Source organism: Octopus bimaculoides, unplaced genomic scaffold (assembly GCF_046866305.1).
Source record: "Octopus bimaculoides isolate indiv1 unplaced genomic scaffold, ASM4686630v1 contig325, whole genome shotgun sequence".
Lineage (NCBI taxonomy): Eukaryota > Metazoa > Mollusca > Cephalopoda > Octopoda > Octopodidae > Octopus > Octopus bimaculoides.
The window spans coordinates 1-15,945 of NW_028315574.1; the positions used below are offsets into that span (position 1 = coordinate 1).

A 15,945-nucleotide genomic window follows, 5' to 3' on the forward strand; every position below is an offset into this window, starting at 1 on the left:
TCAGCATATACATTTACTTAAATGGAATAAAGGTTTCATTAATGTCTCACCTCTCTTTCTCGTCACCTCAAATACAGGTGTCTGTCTAGTAGGTTCTGGTTGCCCTCCTTCCAAAGAAAGATAATCACAGAACTTAGTAATACTCCCATACATATCTATTTGAATACAATTGTAATGCTTTCTCACACTCGAAATATAGAAGCACACACATGTACATTAGTTTATCTATCTGACAATGTATCAACCCACATTTACATGTGAATAGAAAAGTATTTATCAGGATGTATATACATGTAAAAAATGCACTTCAGTATATGGCAAAAATATGTATGCATATACAAACGTTCATATATCTATATATCAATACGTCAATACTCTGACAAGATATATACACATGTACGTAAAAGCATATATATAAAGAAATATATATATATATCTATACACACACACACACACAAATAAATATATATATATATATATATATATATATATATATATATATCTACTGCAATATATAAATATTTACATATATATATACATATATATCGAGCTATACACACACATACATATGTATATACACATATATTTATGTATGTTTGTATTCATGCACAAATGCAAATAAAACACAAATATATTACACAATAGGTATACAAGTAATTGCCTGTATATGAAATAATGCACTATGCCACACTTTCTCGGACTACACGTGTTGTCAGATTGAATTAAGCTTTTCACAAATCCTGAAAATATGTACGAAATACACATCTGTAACTATCACGTAGAATAGGTTCTTGTAAAACTCAGTGCAATATTCATGATCTCAAATTATATGATTAAAATGTTAGATGCTTTTCAAAACTATACAACGAATAATACATGTTAGATGAGTAGAAATTGGTAAGATTTCAGTCGTTAAGTTTAACCAACGTCGTTTCAAAGTATATAAATAAAGGTTGGAGCTGATACATATCCACTTAAACACTTACAATTAGTAAACATATTATTGTAGACCATTGCAAAAAGATTTTCTATAACATTTTGATGTCCTAGAAGCTTTCATCCATTAATCAATGTTATATTCAACAACACGATTAAAAACGTTAGCAAAGACCAATATAATTATATAAAGCGTAGTTAATATATATTAGGGAGAAGGAAGGGCAATATGATTTAGATGTAGTAATAACAGATTGAATATCACATGTGAAAGGAATAAGAATATTGAGGAACGGAGAAGCAAATGCCAACAGCATTAGTACGTTAACAGGATTATTTTGATAAAGACACAAAGAAACGTCAGTTATCTAATGACATATAGGTACATTAGTAAGAGAGATTCTGAAGGAAAGTTCCTAGTCGGTTATCACTATTTATAAAACATGTTAATAACTTATTCATAATTACTTTCAGTTAACACGGCAATATTAAATTTACAATCTTTCAATGATGGGCATCAGTCGTTTTAAAGGAAAAGGGACATCATAATGCAACGAAAAGTATGTTGTGAAAATCAATTCATATTACACGAGATTGTTAGCACTGTTAGCAACGTCAATTGTAAATACTTAAACAAAATGTTAACTAAAGTTCAAGCTTGAAATTAACACAATAACAGATCTTGTTAAATATATCCTTGCTGAATATCTGTGATTATAGCTTTGATTAGTAACACTTTAAAATACAACACCGCTTTGTAATAACATGCTAATTGCTATACCTGGGCAATATTGCTCAAATATTCTTTCTTTCAGATTCGACAGTTCGTTGAAGTCAGTCACAATAAACATGTTTTCGTCAACAGGCAATGAGGAAATCTGGCTCAATTCTGTAGTGTCACTTAGACCAATACCAATAGCATATATGTGGATGCCATCCTCTCTGGCTTTCACTGCTTCTGGAATAGTGTCGTAAGCATTGACGTTCGATACGCCGTCGGTGAGCAGTATGGCAATATTGGGAACGGATGGCCTGTCACCGTTCTCTGTCGTGAACATTACTGTCCGCATGGTGTTAAGCCCGCCGTAAGTGTTTGTACTGCCGTAGACATATGGAATTTGGAGAACTGCATCGATTACTTCTTGCTTTGTTTGGAAAGCATTCAAATGGAATTGGATTTTCACGTCTGAACTGTAAAGGACTGCACCGATTCGAACATTGCCATTGTCAATGGAAGCAGCAGACACAAAATCAACAATGAAATCTAGCATTTTCTGGAAGTTTTCTTTTTGGACACTAGTTGATGAGTCCAAAATGAAGATGATGTCAGATTCTGCAGCGCCACATTCACCTGCAGAACATTAGGATAACTTATCACTTATCGAATAATCCACTGCTAGCACATAAATCTACATTTCTATTCCGAAACTATCTCAACGAAGTACCACCACAACTTTACACAACATGTATGTCATATGAATATGCGCAAAAACAAACATGGGAAAACATTAAGCAAAGCAAACTGCTTCCTCACACCTATCCGAAAACTCGTACACGACGATGTATCGAGAATTTCAAACAATACGTGACAGAAACGAACAGAACAACAACAAAGTACTTTCACTTTAGAAAACACGACCTTCAACCCAGCAGCAACAACTCCACGTAAATAATATTCCATGATGACAAAACATAAACAAAATACACACAATATGTATTAAGGATTTCGATAGGAATAGATTTTACAGCAACAAACTTCCGAACATTCACTTCGAAAGTCCAAACTAGTCAACTTGCACAAAACGTAAACAAAATACAAGAAACACGAAAAACGTATATGGCAAAAAGAAAAAGCTAAGAATCTATACATATATAGACAACAGCATAGAATTTTACTGATAATCAACAGAATTCATCTCGATGATGACACTCTCTCACACGTAAACGTGGACACATATCAACATCAAGCGCTCATATACAACACTGTATTAACGAAGAAGATGTAGAGCAGTACAAGAGCCTTACCCTTTGTTGGTAATGTAATGGCAGGTGCTGGAAATTTCTCCACAACTGCGAGAAATAAAAGTAATATTTACATTTCCATGCGCAAACACGTGTTATCAGGTCTACTTTCAATGCACACACACGCGAACAATACACTTTACCCTACTTTACACTTATCTTCCAATAAATAGCGAGAATTAATGTTTCTAACTAATCACTGCAAAAATGCATTCTGAAAAATTTGTACACCATTTAATAACAATTTCATCTATGCACAGAATTAATCATTTCTACCTGCGCATCGACGCCCGATTGAAAACCTTCGCTAAATAATGATATCAAATGTGATAGGAATAAGATTGATGTCAGCACACACCGCTACTACAATACCAAAAAATAGTTTGCGTTAATGTCTCACCTCTCTTTCTTGTCGTCTCAATTATAGGTGTCCTTCTAGTTGGTTCTGGTTGACCTCCTTCCAACGAAAAATAATCCCAGAATTTAGTAAGGTCAACTTTCATATAGATATGGAATACAATTTTATTGCACTTGCACGCTTCTTAATATTGAAATGCACTTACGTACATCTGTTTATCTATCTCACTAGCTATCATTCTGCCCACATCTTTATCCAAGTAGATATACATATATCAACATGTATAAACGCCAGTATATAAATGCACGTATATATATATAGAAGTCAAAATGCATGTACTTACACATACATGAGCATTGATACTGGCCGTATATATACATATATAGGCATAAACATGCATACACACACAAATATACAAGTATATCTTTATATACACATGTTCTATGTGTACTCATCTATACATATAGACAACACGCGTATATAACTATAACTTCATAGCTGTAGAATGAAATTTCTCGGTAGGAAATAGTGCATTAGATCACAGTTTTCTCAGTGTTAATCAATTCACAAATACATATATGTACGAAGTTTCACGGAATAACATATGCACTCAATACAAAGTACACTTCTCTAAGTTTTAGGTAAATTTAGAAAATTCCGCATAATATCCCTCAATCGAAATTCTATGAATGAAATGTTAGTTTCCCTTCAAAACTATGCAAAGAATAATGTATATTAGATAAGCAATGGAAAAAAAAAAATGAAGCGCAACCTCATCCATAAAGCTTTCTTTTTTTGTTATTAAATACATACCGAAACATACGAATGTAGATATTTTCTAAATTAATGAGCAAATTACAACACATACTTGCAAATAACTTTCTATAATATCTGGCGGTTCGAGAAGCTTTCATCCAGTAATGTATGTTAGATTCCAAAGCGCGATTTAAAATATTGTTGAAACAATAATAATTACTGCTAGTGTAGTAAATACATATTAGGGGACAATAAAGGGAAATGTTTTGCATTTCATGAGGTTTAGTTGAAACAAGATCATAGACTGAATATCAAATGGATAAAGAATAAGATGATTGTAAGAAAAAGTATGAAATGGATAGCCAGTTGACAGCATTAGTATGTTAACTACATTATTTTAAGGAAGACAGTATATTCCAAATTCTCTTGTAATACATACTGATATTAGTGGTGCAAATTCTAGAGGAAACTTATCACAACCTACAAAACATGTTATTTACTTGTTGCTACTTCAATCTGCTTAACACAGCAACATCAGACATACAAAAGTTTTACTTGTAACGATGTCAAACGTTGTGAATGAACATGTAGAAGAGAAAGCAGCGAAATGTATGAATTGACACAAAACGGGCATCGAACGAAGTTGTTAGGGCCTTGAGCAGCGTTAATTGTGAAAATACTTGCATGGAACATTAGCTGAAAGTGAAACTTGGAAGTAACGCAATAACAGATCTTGTTAAATATATCTTTGTTGAATATCTGTGATTATAGCTTTGATTAGTAACGCTTTAAAATACAACACCGCTTTGAAATAACATGCTAATTGCTATACCTGGGCAATATTGCTCAAATATTCTTTCTTTCAGATTCGACAGTTCGTTGAAGTCAGTCACAATAAACATGTTTTCGTCAACAGGCAACGAGGAAATCTGGCTCAATTCTGTAGTGTCACTTAGACCAATACCAATAGCATATATGTGGATGCCATCCTCTCTGGCTTTCACTGCTTCTGGAATAGTGTCGTAAGCATTGACGTTCGATACGCCGTCGGTGAGCAGTATGGCAATATTGGGAACGGATGGCCTGTCACCTTTCTCTGTCGTGAACATTACTGTCCGCATGGTGTTAAGCCCGCCGTAAGTGTTTGTACTGCCGTAAACATATGGAATTTGGAGAACTGCATCGATTACTTCTTGCTTTGTTTGGAAAGCATTCAAATGGAATTGAATTTTCACGTCTGAACTGTAAAGGACTGCACCGATTCGAACATTGCCATTGTCAATGGAAGCAGCAGACACGAAATCAACAATGAAGTTTAGCATTTTCTGGAAATTTTCTTTTTGGACACTAGTTGATGAGTCCAAAATGAAGATGATGTCAGATTCTACAGCGCCACATTCACCTGCAGAACATTAGGAAAACTTATCACTTATCGAATAATCCACTGCTAGCACATAAATCTACATTTTTATTCCGAAACTATCTCAACGAAGCACCACCACAACTTTACACAACATGTATGACATATGAATATGCGCAAAAACAAACATGGGAAAACATAAATAAAGCAAACTGCTTCCTCACACCTATCCGAAAACTCGTACACGACGATGTATCGAGAATTTCAAACAATACGTGACAGGAACGAACAGAACAACGACAAAGTACTTTCACTTCAGAAAACACGACCTTCAACCCAGCAGCAACAACTCCACGTAAATAATATTCCATGATGACAAAACATAAACAAAATACACACAATATGTATTAAGGATTTCGACAGGAATAGCTTTTACAGCAACAAACTTCCGAACATTCACTTCGAAAGTCCAAACTAGTCAACTTGCACAAAACGTAAACAAAATACAAGAAACACGAAAAACGTATATGGCAAAAAGAAAGAGCTGAGAATCTATACATATATAGACAGCAGCATCGAATTTTGCTGATAATCAACAGAATTCATCTCGATGATGACACTCTCTCACACGTAAACTTGGACACATATCAACATCAAGCGCTCATATACAACACTGTATTAACGAAGAAAATGTGGAGCAGTACAAGAGCCTTACCCTTTGTTGGTAGTGTAATGGCAGGTGCTGGAGTTTTCTCCACAACTGCGAGAAATAAAAGTAATATTTACATTTCCATGTGCAAACACGTGTTATCAGGTCTACTTTCAACGCACACACACGCGAACAATACACTTTACCCTACTTTACACTTATCTTCCAATAAATAGCGAGAATTAATGTTTCTAACTAATCACTGCAAAAATGCATTCTGAAAAATTTGTACACCATTTAATAACAATTTCATCTATGCACAGAATTAATCATTTCTACCTGCGCAGCGATGCCCGATTGAAAACCTTCGCTAAATAATGATATCAAATGTGATAGGAATAAGATTGATGTCAGCACACACCGCTACTAAAATACCAAAAAATAGTTTGCGTTAATGTCTCACCTCTCTTTCTTGTCGTCTCAATTATAGGTGTCCTTCTAGTTGGTTCTGGTTGACCTCCTTCCAACGAAAAATAATCCCAGAATTTAGTAAGGTCAACTTTCATATAGATATGGAATACAATTTTATTGCACTTGCACGCTTCTTAATATTGAAATGCACTTACGTACATCTGTTTATCTATCTCACTAGCTATCATTCTGCCCACATCTTTATCCAAGTAGATATACATATATCAACATGTATAAACGCCAGTATATAAATGCACGTATATATATATAGAAGTCAAAATGCATGTACTTACACATACATGAGCATTGATACTGGCCGTATATATACATATATAGGCATAAACATGCATACACACACAAATATACAAGTATATCTTTATATACACATGTTCTATGTGTACTCATCTATACATATAGACAACACGCGTATATAACTATAACTTCATAGCTGTAGAATGAAATTTCTCGGTAGGAAATAGTGCATTAGATCACAGTTTTCTCAGTGTTAATCAATTCACAAATACATATATGTACGAAGTTTCACGCAATAACATATGCACTCAATACAAAGTACACTTCTCTAAGTTTTAGGTAAATTTAGAAAATTCCGCATAATATCCCTCAATCGAAATTCTATGAATGAAATGTTAGTTTCCCTTCAAAACTATGCAAAGAATAATGTATATTAGATAAGCAATGGAAAAAAAAAATGAAGCGCAACCTCATCCATAAAGCTTTCTTTTTTTGTTATTAAATACATACCGAAACATACGAATGTAGATATATTCTAAATTAATGAGCAAATTACAACACATACTTGCAAATAACTTTCTATAATATCTGGCGGTTCGAGAAGCTTTCATCCAGTAATGTATGTTAGATTCCAAAGCGCGATTTAAAATATTGTTGAAACAATAATAATTACTGCTAGTGTAGTAAATACATATTAGGGGACAATAAAGGGAAATGTTTTGCATTTCATGAGGTTTAGTTGAAGCAAGATCATAGACTGAATATCAAATGGATAAAGAATAAGATGATTGTAAGAAAAAGTATGAAATGGATAGCCAGTTGACAGCATTAGTATGTTAACTACATTATTTTAAGGAAGACAGTATATTCCAAATTCTCTTGTAATACATACTGATATTAGTAGTGCAAATTCTAGAGGAAACTTATCACAACCTACAAAACATGTTATTTACTTGTTGCTACTTCAATCTGCTTAACACAGCAACATCAGACATACAAAAGTTTTACTTGTAACGATGTCAAACGTTGTGAATGAACATGTAGAAGAGAAAGCAGCGAAACGTATGAATTGACACAAAACGGGCATCGAACGAAGTTGTTAGGGCTTTGAGCAGCGTTAATTGTGAAAATACTTGCATGGAACATTAGCTGAAAGTGAAACTTGGAAGTAACGCAATAACAGATCTTGTTAAATATATCTTTGTTGAATATCTGTGATTATAGCTTTGATTAGTAACGCTTTAAAATACAACACCGCTTTGTAATAACATGCTAATTGCTATACCTGGGCAATATTGCTCAAATATTCTTTCTTTCAGATTCGACAGTTCGTTGAAGTCAGTCACAATAAACATGTTTTCGTCAACAGGCAACGAGGAAATCTGGCTCAATTCTGTAGTGTCACTTAGACCAATACCAATAGCATATATGTGGATGCCATCCTCTCTGGCTTTCACTGCTTCTGGAATAGTGTCGTAAGCGTTGACGTTCGATACGCCGTCGGTGAGCAGTATGGCAATATTGGGAACGGATGGCCTGTCACCTTTCTCTGTCGTGAACATTACTGTCCGCATGGTGTTAAGCCCGCCGTAAGTGTTTGTACTGCCGTAAACATATGGAATTTGGAGAACTGCATCGATTACTTCTTGCTTTGTTTGGAAAGCATTCAAATGGAATTGGATTTTCACGTCTGAACTGTAAAGGACTGCACCGATTCGAACATTGCCATTGTCAATGGAAGCAGCAGACACGAAATCAACAATGAAATTTAGCATTTTCTGGAAATTTTCTTTTTGGACACTAGTTGATGAGTCCAAAATGAAGATGATGTCAGATTCTGCAGCGCCACATTCACCTGCAGAACATTAGGATAACTTATCACTTATCGAATAATCCACTGCTAGCACATAAATCTACATTTCTATTCCGAAACTATCTCAACGAAGCACCACCACAACTTTACACAACATGTATGACATATGAATATGCGCAAAAACAAACATGGGAAAACATAAATAAAGCAAACTGCTTCCTCACACCTATCCGAAAACTCGTACACGACGATGTATCGAGAATTTCAAACAATACGTGACAGGAACGAACAGAACAACGACAAAGTACTTTCACTTCAGAAAACACGACCTTCAACCCAGCAGCAACAACTGCACGTAAATAATATTCCATGATGACAAAACATAAACAAAATACACACAATATGTATTAAGAATTTCGACAGGAATAGATTTTACAGCAACAAACTTCCGAACATTCACTTCGAAAGTCCAAACTAGTCAACTTGCACAAAACGTAAACAAAATACAAGAAACACGAAAAACATATATGGCAAAAAGAAAGAGCTGAGAATCTATACATATATAGACAGCAGCATCGAATTTTGCTGATAATCAACAGAATTCATCTCGATGATGACACTCTCTCACACGTAAACGTGGACACATATCAACATCAAGCGCTCATATACAACACTGTATTAACGAAGAAAATGTGGAGCAGTACAAGAGCCTTACCCTTTGTTGGTAGTGTAATGGCAGGTGCTGGAGTTTTCTCCACAACTGCGAGAAATAAAAGTAATATTTACATTTCCATGCGCAAACACGTGTTATCAGGTCTACTTTCAACGCACACACACGCGAACAATACACTTTACCCTACTTTACACTTATCTTCCAATAAATAGCGAGAATTAATGTTTCTAACTAATCACTGCAAAAATGCATTCTGAAAAATTTGTACACCATTTAATAACAATTTCATCTATGCACAGAATTAATCATTTCTACCTGCGCATCGATGCCCGATTGAAAACCTTCGCTAAATAATGATATCAAATGTGATAGGAATAAGATTGATGTCAGCACACACCGCTACTACAATACCAAAAAATAGTTTGCGTTAATGTCTCACCTCTCTTTCTTGTCGTCTCAATTATAGGTGTCCTTCTAGTTGGTTCTGGTTGACCTCCTTCCAACGAAAAATAATCCCAGAATTTAGTAAGGTCAACTTTCATATAGATATGGAATACAATTTTATTGCACTTGCACGCTTCTTAATATTGAAATGCACTTACGTACATCTGTTTATCTATCTCACTAGCTATCATTCTGCCCACATCTTTATCCAAGTAGATATACATATATCAACATGTATAAACGCCAGTATAAAAATGCACGTATATATATATAGAAGTCAAAATGCATGTACTTACACATACATGAGCATTGATACTGGCCGTATATATACATATATAGGCATAAACAAGCATACACACACAAATATACACATATATCTTTATATACACATGTTCTATGTGTACTCATCTATACATATAGACAACACGCGTATATAACTATAACTTCATAGCTGTAGAATGAAATTTCTCGGTAGGAAATAGTGCATTAGATCACAGTTTTCTCAGTGTTAATCAATTCACAAATACATATATGTACGAAGTTTCACGCAATAACATATGCACTCAATACAAAGTACACTTCTCTAAGTTTTAGGTAAATTTAGAAAATTCCGCATAATATTCCTCAATCGAAATTCTATGAATGAAATGTTAGTTTCCCTTCAAAACTATGCAAAGAATAATGTATATTAGATAAGCAATGGAAAAAAAAAATGAAGCGCAACCTCATCCATAAAGCTTTCTTTTTTTGTTATTATATACATACCGAAACATATGGATGTAGATATTTTCTAAATTAATGAGCAAATTACAACACATACTTGCAAATAACTTTCTATAATATCTGGCGGTTCGAGAAGCTTTCATCCAGTAACGTATGTTAGATTCCAAAGCGCGATTTAAAATATTGTTGAAACAATAATAATTACTGCTAGTGTAGTAAATACATATTAGGGGACAATACAGGGAAATGTTTTGCATATCTTGAGGTTTATATGAAACAAGATCATAGACTGAATATCAAATGGATAAAGAATAAGATGATTGTAAGAAAAAGTATGAAATGGATAGCCAGTTGACAGCATTAGTATGTTAACTACATTATTTTAAGGAAGACAGTATATTCCAAATTCTCTTGTAATACATACTGATATTAGTAGTGCAAATTCTAGAGGAAACTTATCACAACCTACAAAACATGTTATTTACTTGTTGCTACTTCAATCTGCTTAACACAGCAACATCAGACGTACAAAAGTTTTACTTGTAACGATGTCAAACGTTGTGAATGAACATGTAGAAGAGAAAGCAGCGAAATGTATGAATTGACAAAAAACGGACATCGAACGAAGTTGTTAGGGCTTTGAGCTGCGTTAATTGTAAAAATACTTGCATGGAACATTAGCTGAAAGTGAAACTTGGAAGTAACACAATAACAGATCTTGTTAAATATATCTTTGTTGAATATCTGTGATTATAGCTTTGATTAGTAACGCTTTAACATACAACACCGCTTTGTAATAACATGCTAATTGCTATACCTGGGCAATATTGCTCAAATATTCTTTCTTTCAGATTCGACAGTTCGTTGAAGTCAGTCACAGTAAACATGTTTTCGTCAACAGGCAACGAGGAAATCTGGCTCAATTCTGTAGTGTCACTTAGACCAATACCAATAGCATATATGTGGATGCCATCCTCTCTGGCTTTCACTGCTTCTGGAATAGTGTCGTAAGCGTTGACGTTCGATACGCCGTCGGTGAGCAGTATGGCAATATTGGGAACGGATGGCCTGTCACCTTTCTCTGTCGTGAACATTACTGTCCGCATGGTGTTAAGCCCGCCGTAAGTGTTTGTACTGCCGTAAACATATGGAATTTGGAGAACTGCATCGATTACTTCTTGCTTTGTTTGGAAAGCATTCAAATGGAATTGGATTTTCACGTCTGAACTGTAAAGGACTGCACCGATTCGAACATTGCCATTGTCAATGGAAGCAGCAGACACGAAATCAACAATGAAATTTAGCATTTTCTGGAAATTTTCTTTTTGGACACTAGTTGATGAGTCCAAAATGAAGATGATGTCAGATTCTGCAGCGCCACATTCACCTGCAGAACATTAGGATAACTTATCACTTATCGAATAATCCACTGCTAGCACATAAATCTACATTTTTATTCCGAAACTATCTCAACGAAGCACCACCACAACTTTACACAATATGTATGTCATATGAATATGCGCAAAAACAAACATGAGAAAACATTAAGCAAAGCAAACTGCTTCCTCACACCTATCCGAAAACTCGTACACGACGATGTATCGAGAATTTCAAACAATACGTGACAGGAACGAACAGAACAACGACAAAGTACTTTCACTTCAGAAAACACGACCTTCAACCCAGCAGCAACAACTGCACGTAAATAATATTCCATGATGACAAAACATAAACAAAATACACACAATATGTATTAAGGATTTCGACAGGAATAGCTTTTACAGCAACAAACTTCCGAACATTCAATTCGAAAGTCCAAACTAGTCAACTTGCACAAAACGAAAACAAAATACAAGAAACACGAAAAACGTATATGGCAAAAAGAAAGAGCTGAGAATCTATACATATATAGACAGCAGCATCGAATTTTGCTGATAATCAACAGAATTCATCTCGATGATGACACTCTCTCACACGTAAACGTGGACACATATCAACATCAAGCGCTCATATACAACACTGTATTAACGAAGAAAATGTGGAGCAGTACAAGAGCCTTACCCTTTGTTGGTAGTGTAATGGCAGGTGCTGGAGTTTTCTCCACAACTGCGAGAAATAAAAGTAATATTTACATTTCCATGTGCAAACACGTGTTATCAGGTCTACTTTCAACGCACACACACGCGAACAATACACTTTACCCTACTTTACACTTATCTTCCAATAAATAGCGAGAATTAATGTTTCTAACTAATCACTGCAAAAATGCATTCTGAAAAATTTGTACACCATTTAATAACAATTTCATCTATGCACAGAATTAATCATTTCTACCTGCGCATCGATGCCCGATTGAAAACCTTCGCTAAATAATGATATCAAATGTGATAGGAGTAAGATTGATGTCAGCACACACCGCTACTAAAATACCAAAAAATAGTTTGCGTTAATGTCTCACCTCTCTTTCTTGTCGTCTCAATTATAGGTGTCCTTCTAGTTGGTTCTGGTTGACCTCCTTCCAACGAAAAATAATCCCAGAATTTAGTAAGGTCAACTCTCATATAGATATGGAATACAATTTTATTGCACTTGCACGCTTCTTAATATTGAAATGCACTTACGTACATCTGTTTATCTATCTCACTAGCTATCATTCTGCCCACATCTTTATCCAAGTAGATATACATATATCAACATGTATATACGCCAATATATAAATGCACGTATATATATATAGAAGTCAAAACGTATGTACTTACACATACATGAGCATTTATACTGGCCGTATATATACATATATAGGCATAAACATGCATACACACACAAATATACAAGTATATCTTTATATACACATGTTCTATGTGTACTCATCTATACATATAGACAACACGCGTATATAACTATAATTTCATAGCTGTTGAATGAAATTTCTCGGTAGGAAATAGTGCATTAGATCACAGTTTTCTCAGTGTTAATCAATTCACAAATACATATATGTACGAAGTTTCACGCAATTACATATGCACTCAATACAAAGTACACTTCTCTAAGTTTTAGGTAACTTTAGAAAATTACGCATAAAATCCCTCAATCGAAATTCTATGAATGAAATGTTAGTTTCCCTTCAAAACTATGCAAAGAATAATGTATATTAGATAAGCAATGGAAAAAAAAAAATGAAGCGCAACCTCATCCATAAAGCTTTCTTTTTTTGTTATTATATACATACCGAAACATACGGATGTAGATATTTTCTAAATTAATGAGCAAATTACAACACATACTTGCAAATAACTTTCTATAATATCTGGCGGTTCGAGAAGCTTTCATCCAGTAACGTATGTTAGATTCCAAAGCGCGATTTAAAATATTGTTGAAACAATAATAATTACTGCTAGTGTAGTAAATACATATTAGGGGACAATAAAGGGAAATGTTTTGCATTTCATGAGGTTTAGATGAAACAAGATCATAGACTGAATATCAAATGGATAAAGAATAAGATGATTGTAAGAAAAAGTATGAAATGGATAGCCAGTTGACAGCATTAGTATGTTAACTACATTATTTTAAGGAAGACAGTGTATTCCAAATTCTCTTGTAATACATACTGATATTAGTAGTGCAAATTCTAGAGGAAACTTATCACAACCTATAAAACATGTTATTTACTTGTTGCTACTTCAATCTGCTTAACACAGCAACATCAGACGTACAAAAGTTTTACTTGTAACGATGTCAAACGTTGTGAATGAACATGTAGAAGAGAAAGCAGCGAAACGTATGAATTGACACAAAACGGGCATCGAACGAAGTTGTTAGGGCTTTGAGCAGCGTTAATTGTAAAAATACTTGCATGGAACATTAGCTGAAAGTCAAACTTGGAAGTAACGCAATAACAGATCTTGTTAAATATATCTTTGTTGAATATCTGTGATTATAGCTTTGATTAGTAACGCTTTAACATACAACACCGCTTTGTAATAACATGCTAATTGCTATACCTGGGCAATATTGCTCAAATATTCTTTCTTTCAGATTCGACAGTTCGTTGAAGTCAGTCACAATAAACATGTTTTCGTCAACAGGCAACGAGGAAATCTGGCTCAATTCTGTAGTGTCACTTAGACCAATACCAATAGCATATATGTGGATGCCATCCTCTCTGGCTTTCACTGCTTCTGGAATAGTGTCGTAAGCGTTGACGTTCGATACGCCGTCGGTGAGCAGTATGGCAATATTGGGAACGGATGGCCTGTCACCTTTCTCTGTCGTGAACATTACTGTCCGCATGGTGTTAAGCCCGCCGTAAGTGTTTGTACTGCCGTAAACATATGGAATTTGGAGAACTGCATCGATTACTTCTTGCTTTGTTTGGAAAGCATTCAAATGGAATTGGATTTTCACGTCTGAACTGTAAAGGACTGCACCGATTCGAACATTGCCATTGTCAATGGAAGCAGCGGACACAAAATCAACAATGAAATTTAGCATTTTCTGGAAGTTTTCTTTTTGGACACTAGTTGATGAGTCCAAAATGAAGATGATGTCAGATTCTGCAGCGCCACATTCACCTGCAGAACATTAGGAAAACTTATCACTTATCGAATAATCCACTGCTAGCACATAAATCTACATTTCTATTCTGAAACTATCTCAACGATGCACCACCACGACTTTACACAACATGTATGACATATGAATATGCGCAAAAACAAACATGGGAAAACATTAAGCAAAGCAAACTGCTTCCTCACACCTATCCGAAAACTCGTACACGACGATGTATCGAGAATTTCAAACAATACGTGACAGGAACGAACAGAACAACGACAAAGTACTTTCACTTCAGAAAACACGACCTTCAACCCAGCAGCAACAACTCCACGTAAATAATATTCCATGATGACAAAACATAAACAAAATACACACAATATGTATTAAGGATTTCGACAGGAATAGCTTTTACAGCAACAAACTTCCGAACATTCAATTCGAAAGTCCAAACTAGTCAACTTGCACAAAACGTAAACAAAATACAAGAAACACGAAAAACGTATATGGCAAAAAGAAAAAGCTAAGAATCTATACATATATAGACAGCAGCATCGAATTTTGCTGATAATCAACAGAATTCATCTCGATGATGACACTCTCTCACACGTAAATGTGGACACATATCAACATCGAGCGCTCATATACAACACTGTATTAACGGAGAAAATGTGGAGCAGTACAAGAGCCTTACCCTTTGTTGGTAGTGTAATGGCAGGTGCTGGAGTTTTCTCCACAACTGCGAGAAATAAAAGTAATATTTACATTTCCATGCGCAAACACGTGTTATCAGGTCTACTTTCAATGCACACACACGCGAACAATACACTTTACCCTACTTTACACTTACCTTCCAATAAATAGCGAGAATTAATATTTCTAACTAATCACTGCAAAAATGCATTCTGAAAAATTTGTACACCATTTAATAACA

At 34.7% G+C, this 15,945-nt stretch overlaps 1 protein-coding gene across 1 annotated transcript; it reads right to left on the reverse strand.

Annotated features, from left to right (window-relative positions):
* Positions 1 to 576: 576 nt before the first annotated feature.
* On the reverse strand, positions 577 to 15,050 carry LOC149128952 (collagen alpha-6(VI) chain-like). Its single transcript, XM_089346891.1, has 13 exons — positions 14,462 to 15,050; positions 12,916 to 12,972; positions 12,519 to 12,563; positions 11,275 to 11,844; positions 9,730 to 9,786; positions 9,333 to 9,377; positions 8,090 to 8,659; positions 6,545 to 6,601; positions 6,148 to 6,192; positions 4,905 to 5,474; positions 3,359 to 3,415; positions 2,962 to 3,006; positions 577 to 2,287 (listed from the first exon to the last, which is right to left on the reverse strand). The coding sequence occupies exons 1-13, from the start codon at positions 14,949 to 14,951 to the stop codon at positions 1,674 to 1,676; spliced, it is 3,222 nt and encodes a 1,073-aa protein (XP_089203017.1). The 5' UTR covers positions 14,952 to 15,050; the 3' UTR covers positions 577 to 1,673.
* Between the last annotated feature and the right edge of the window lie 895 nt (positions 15,051 to 15,945).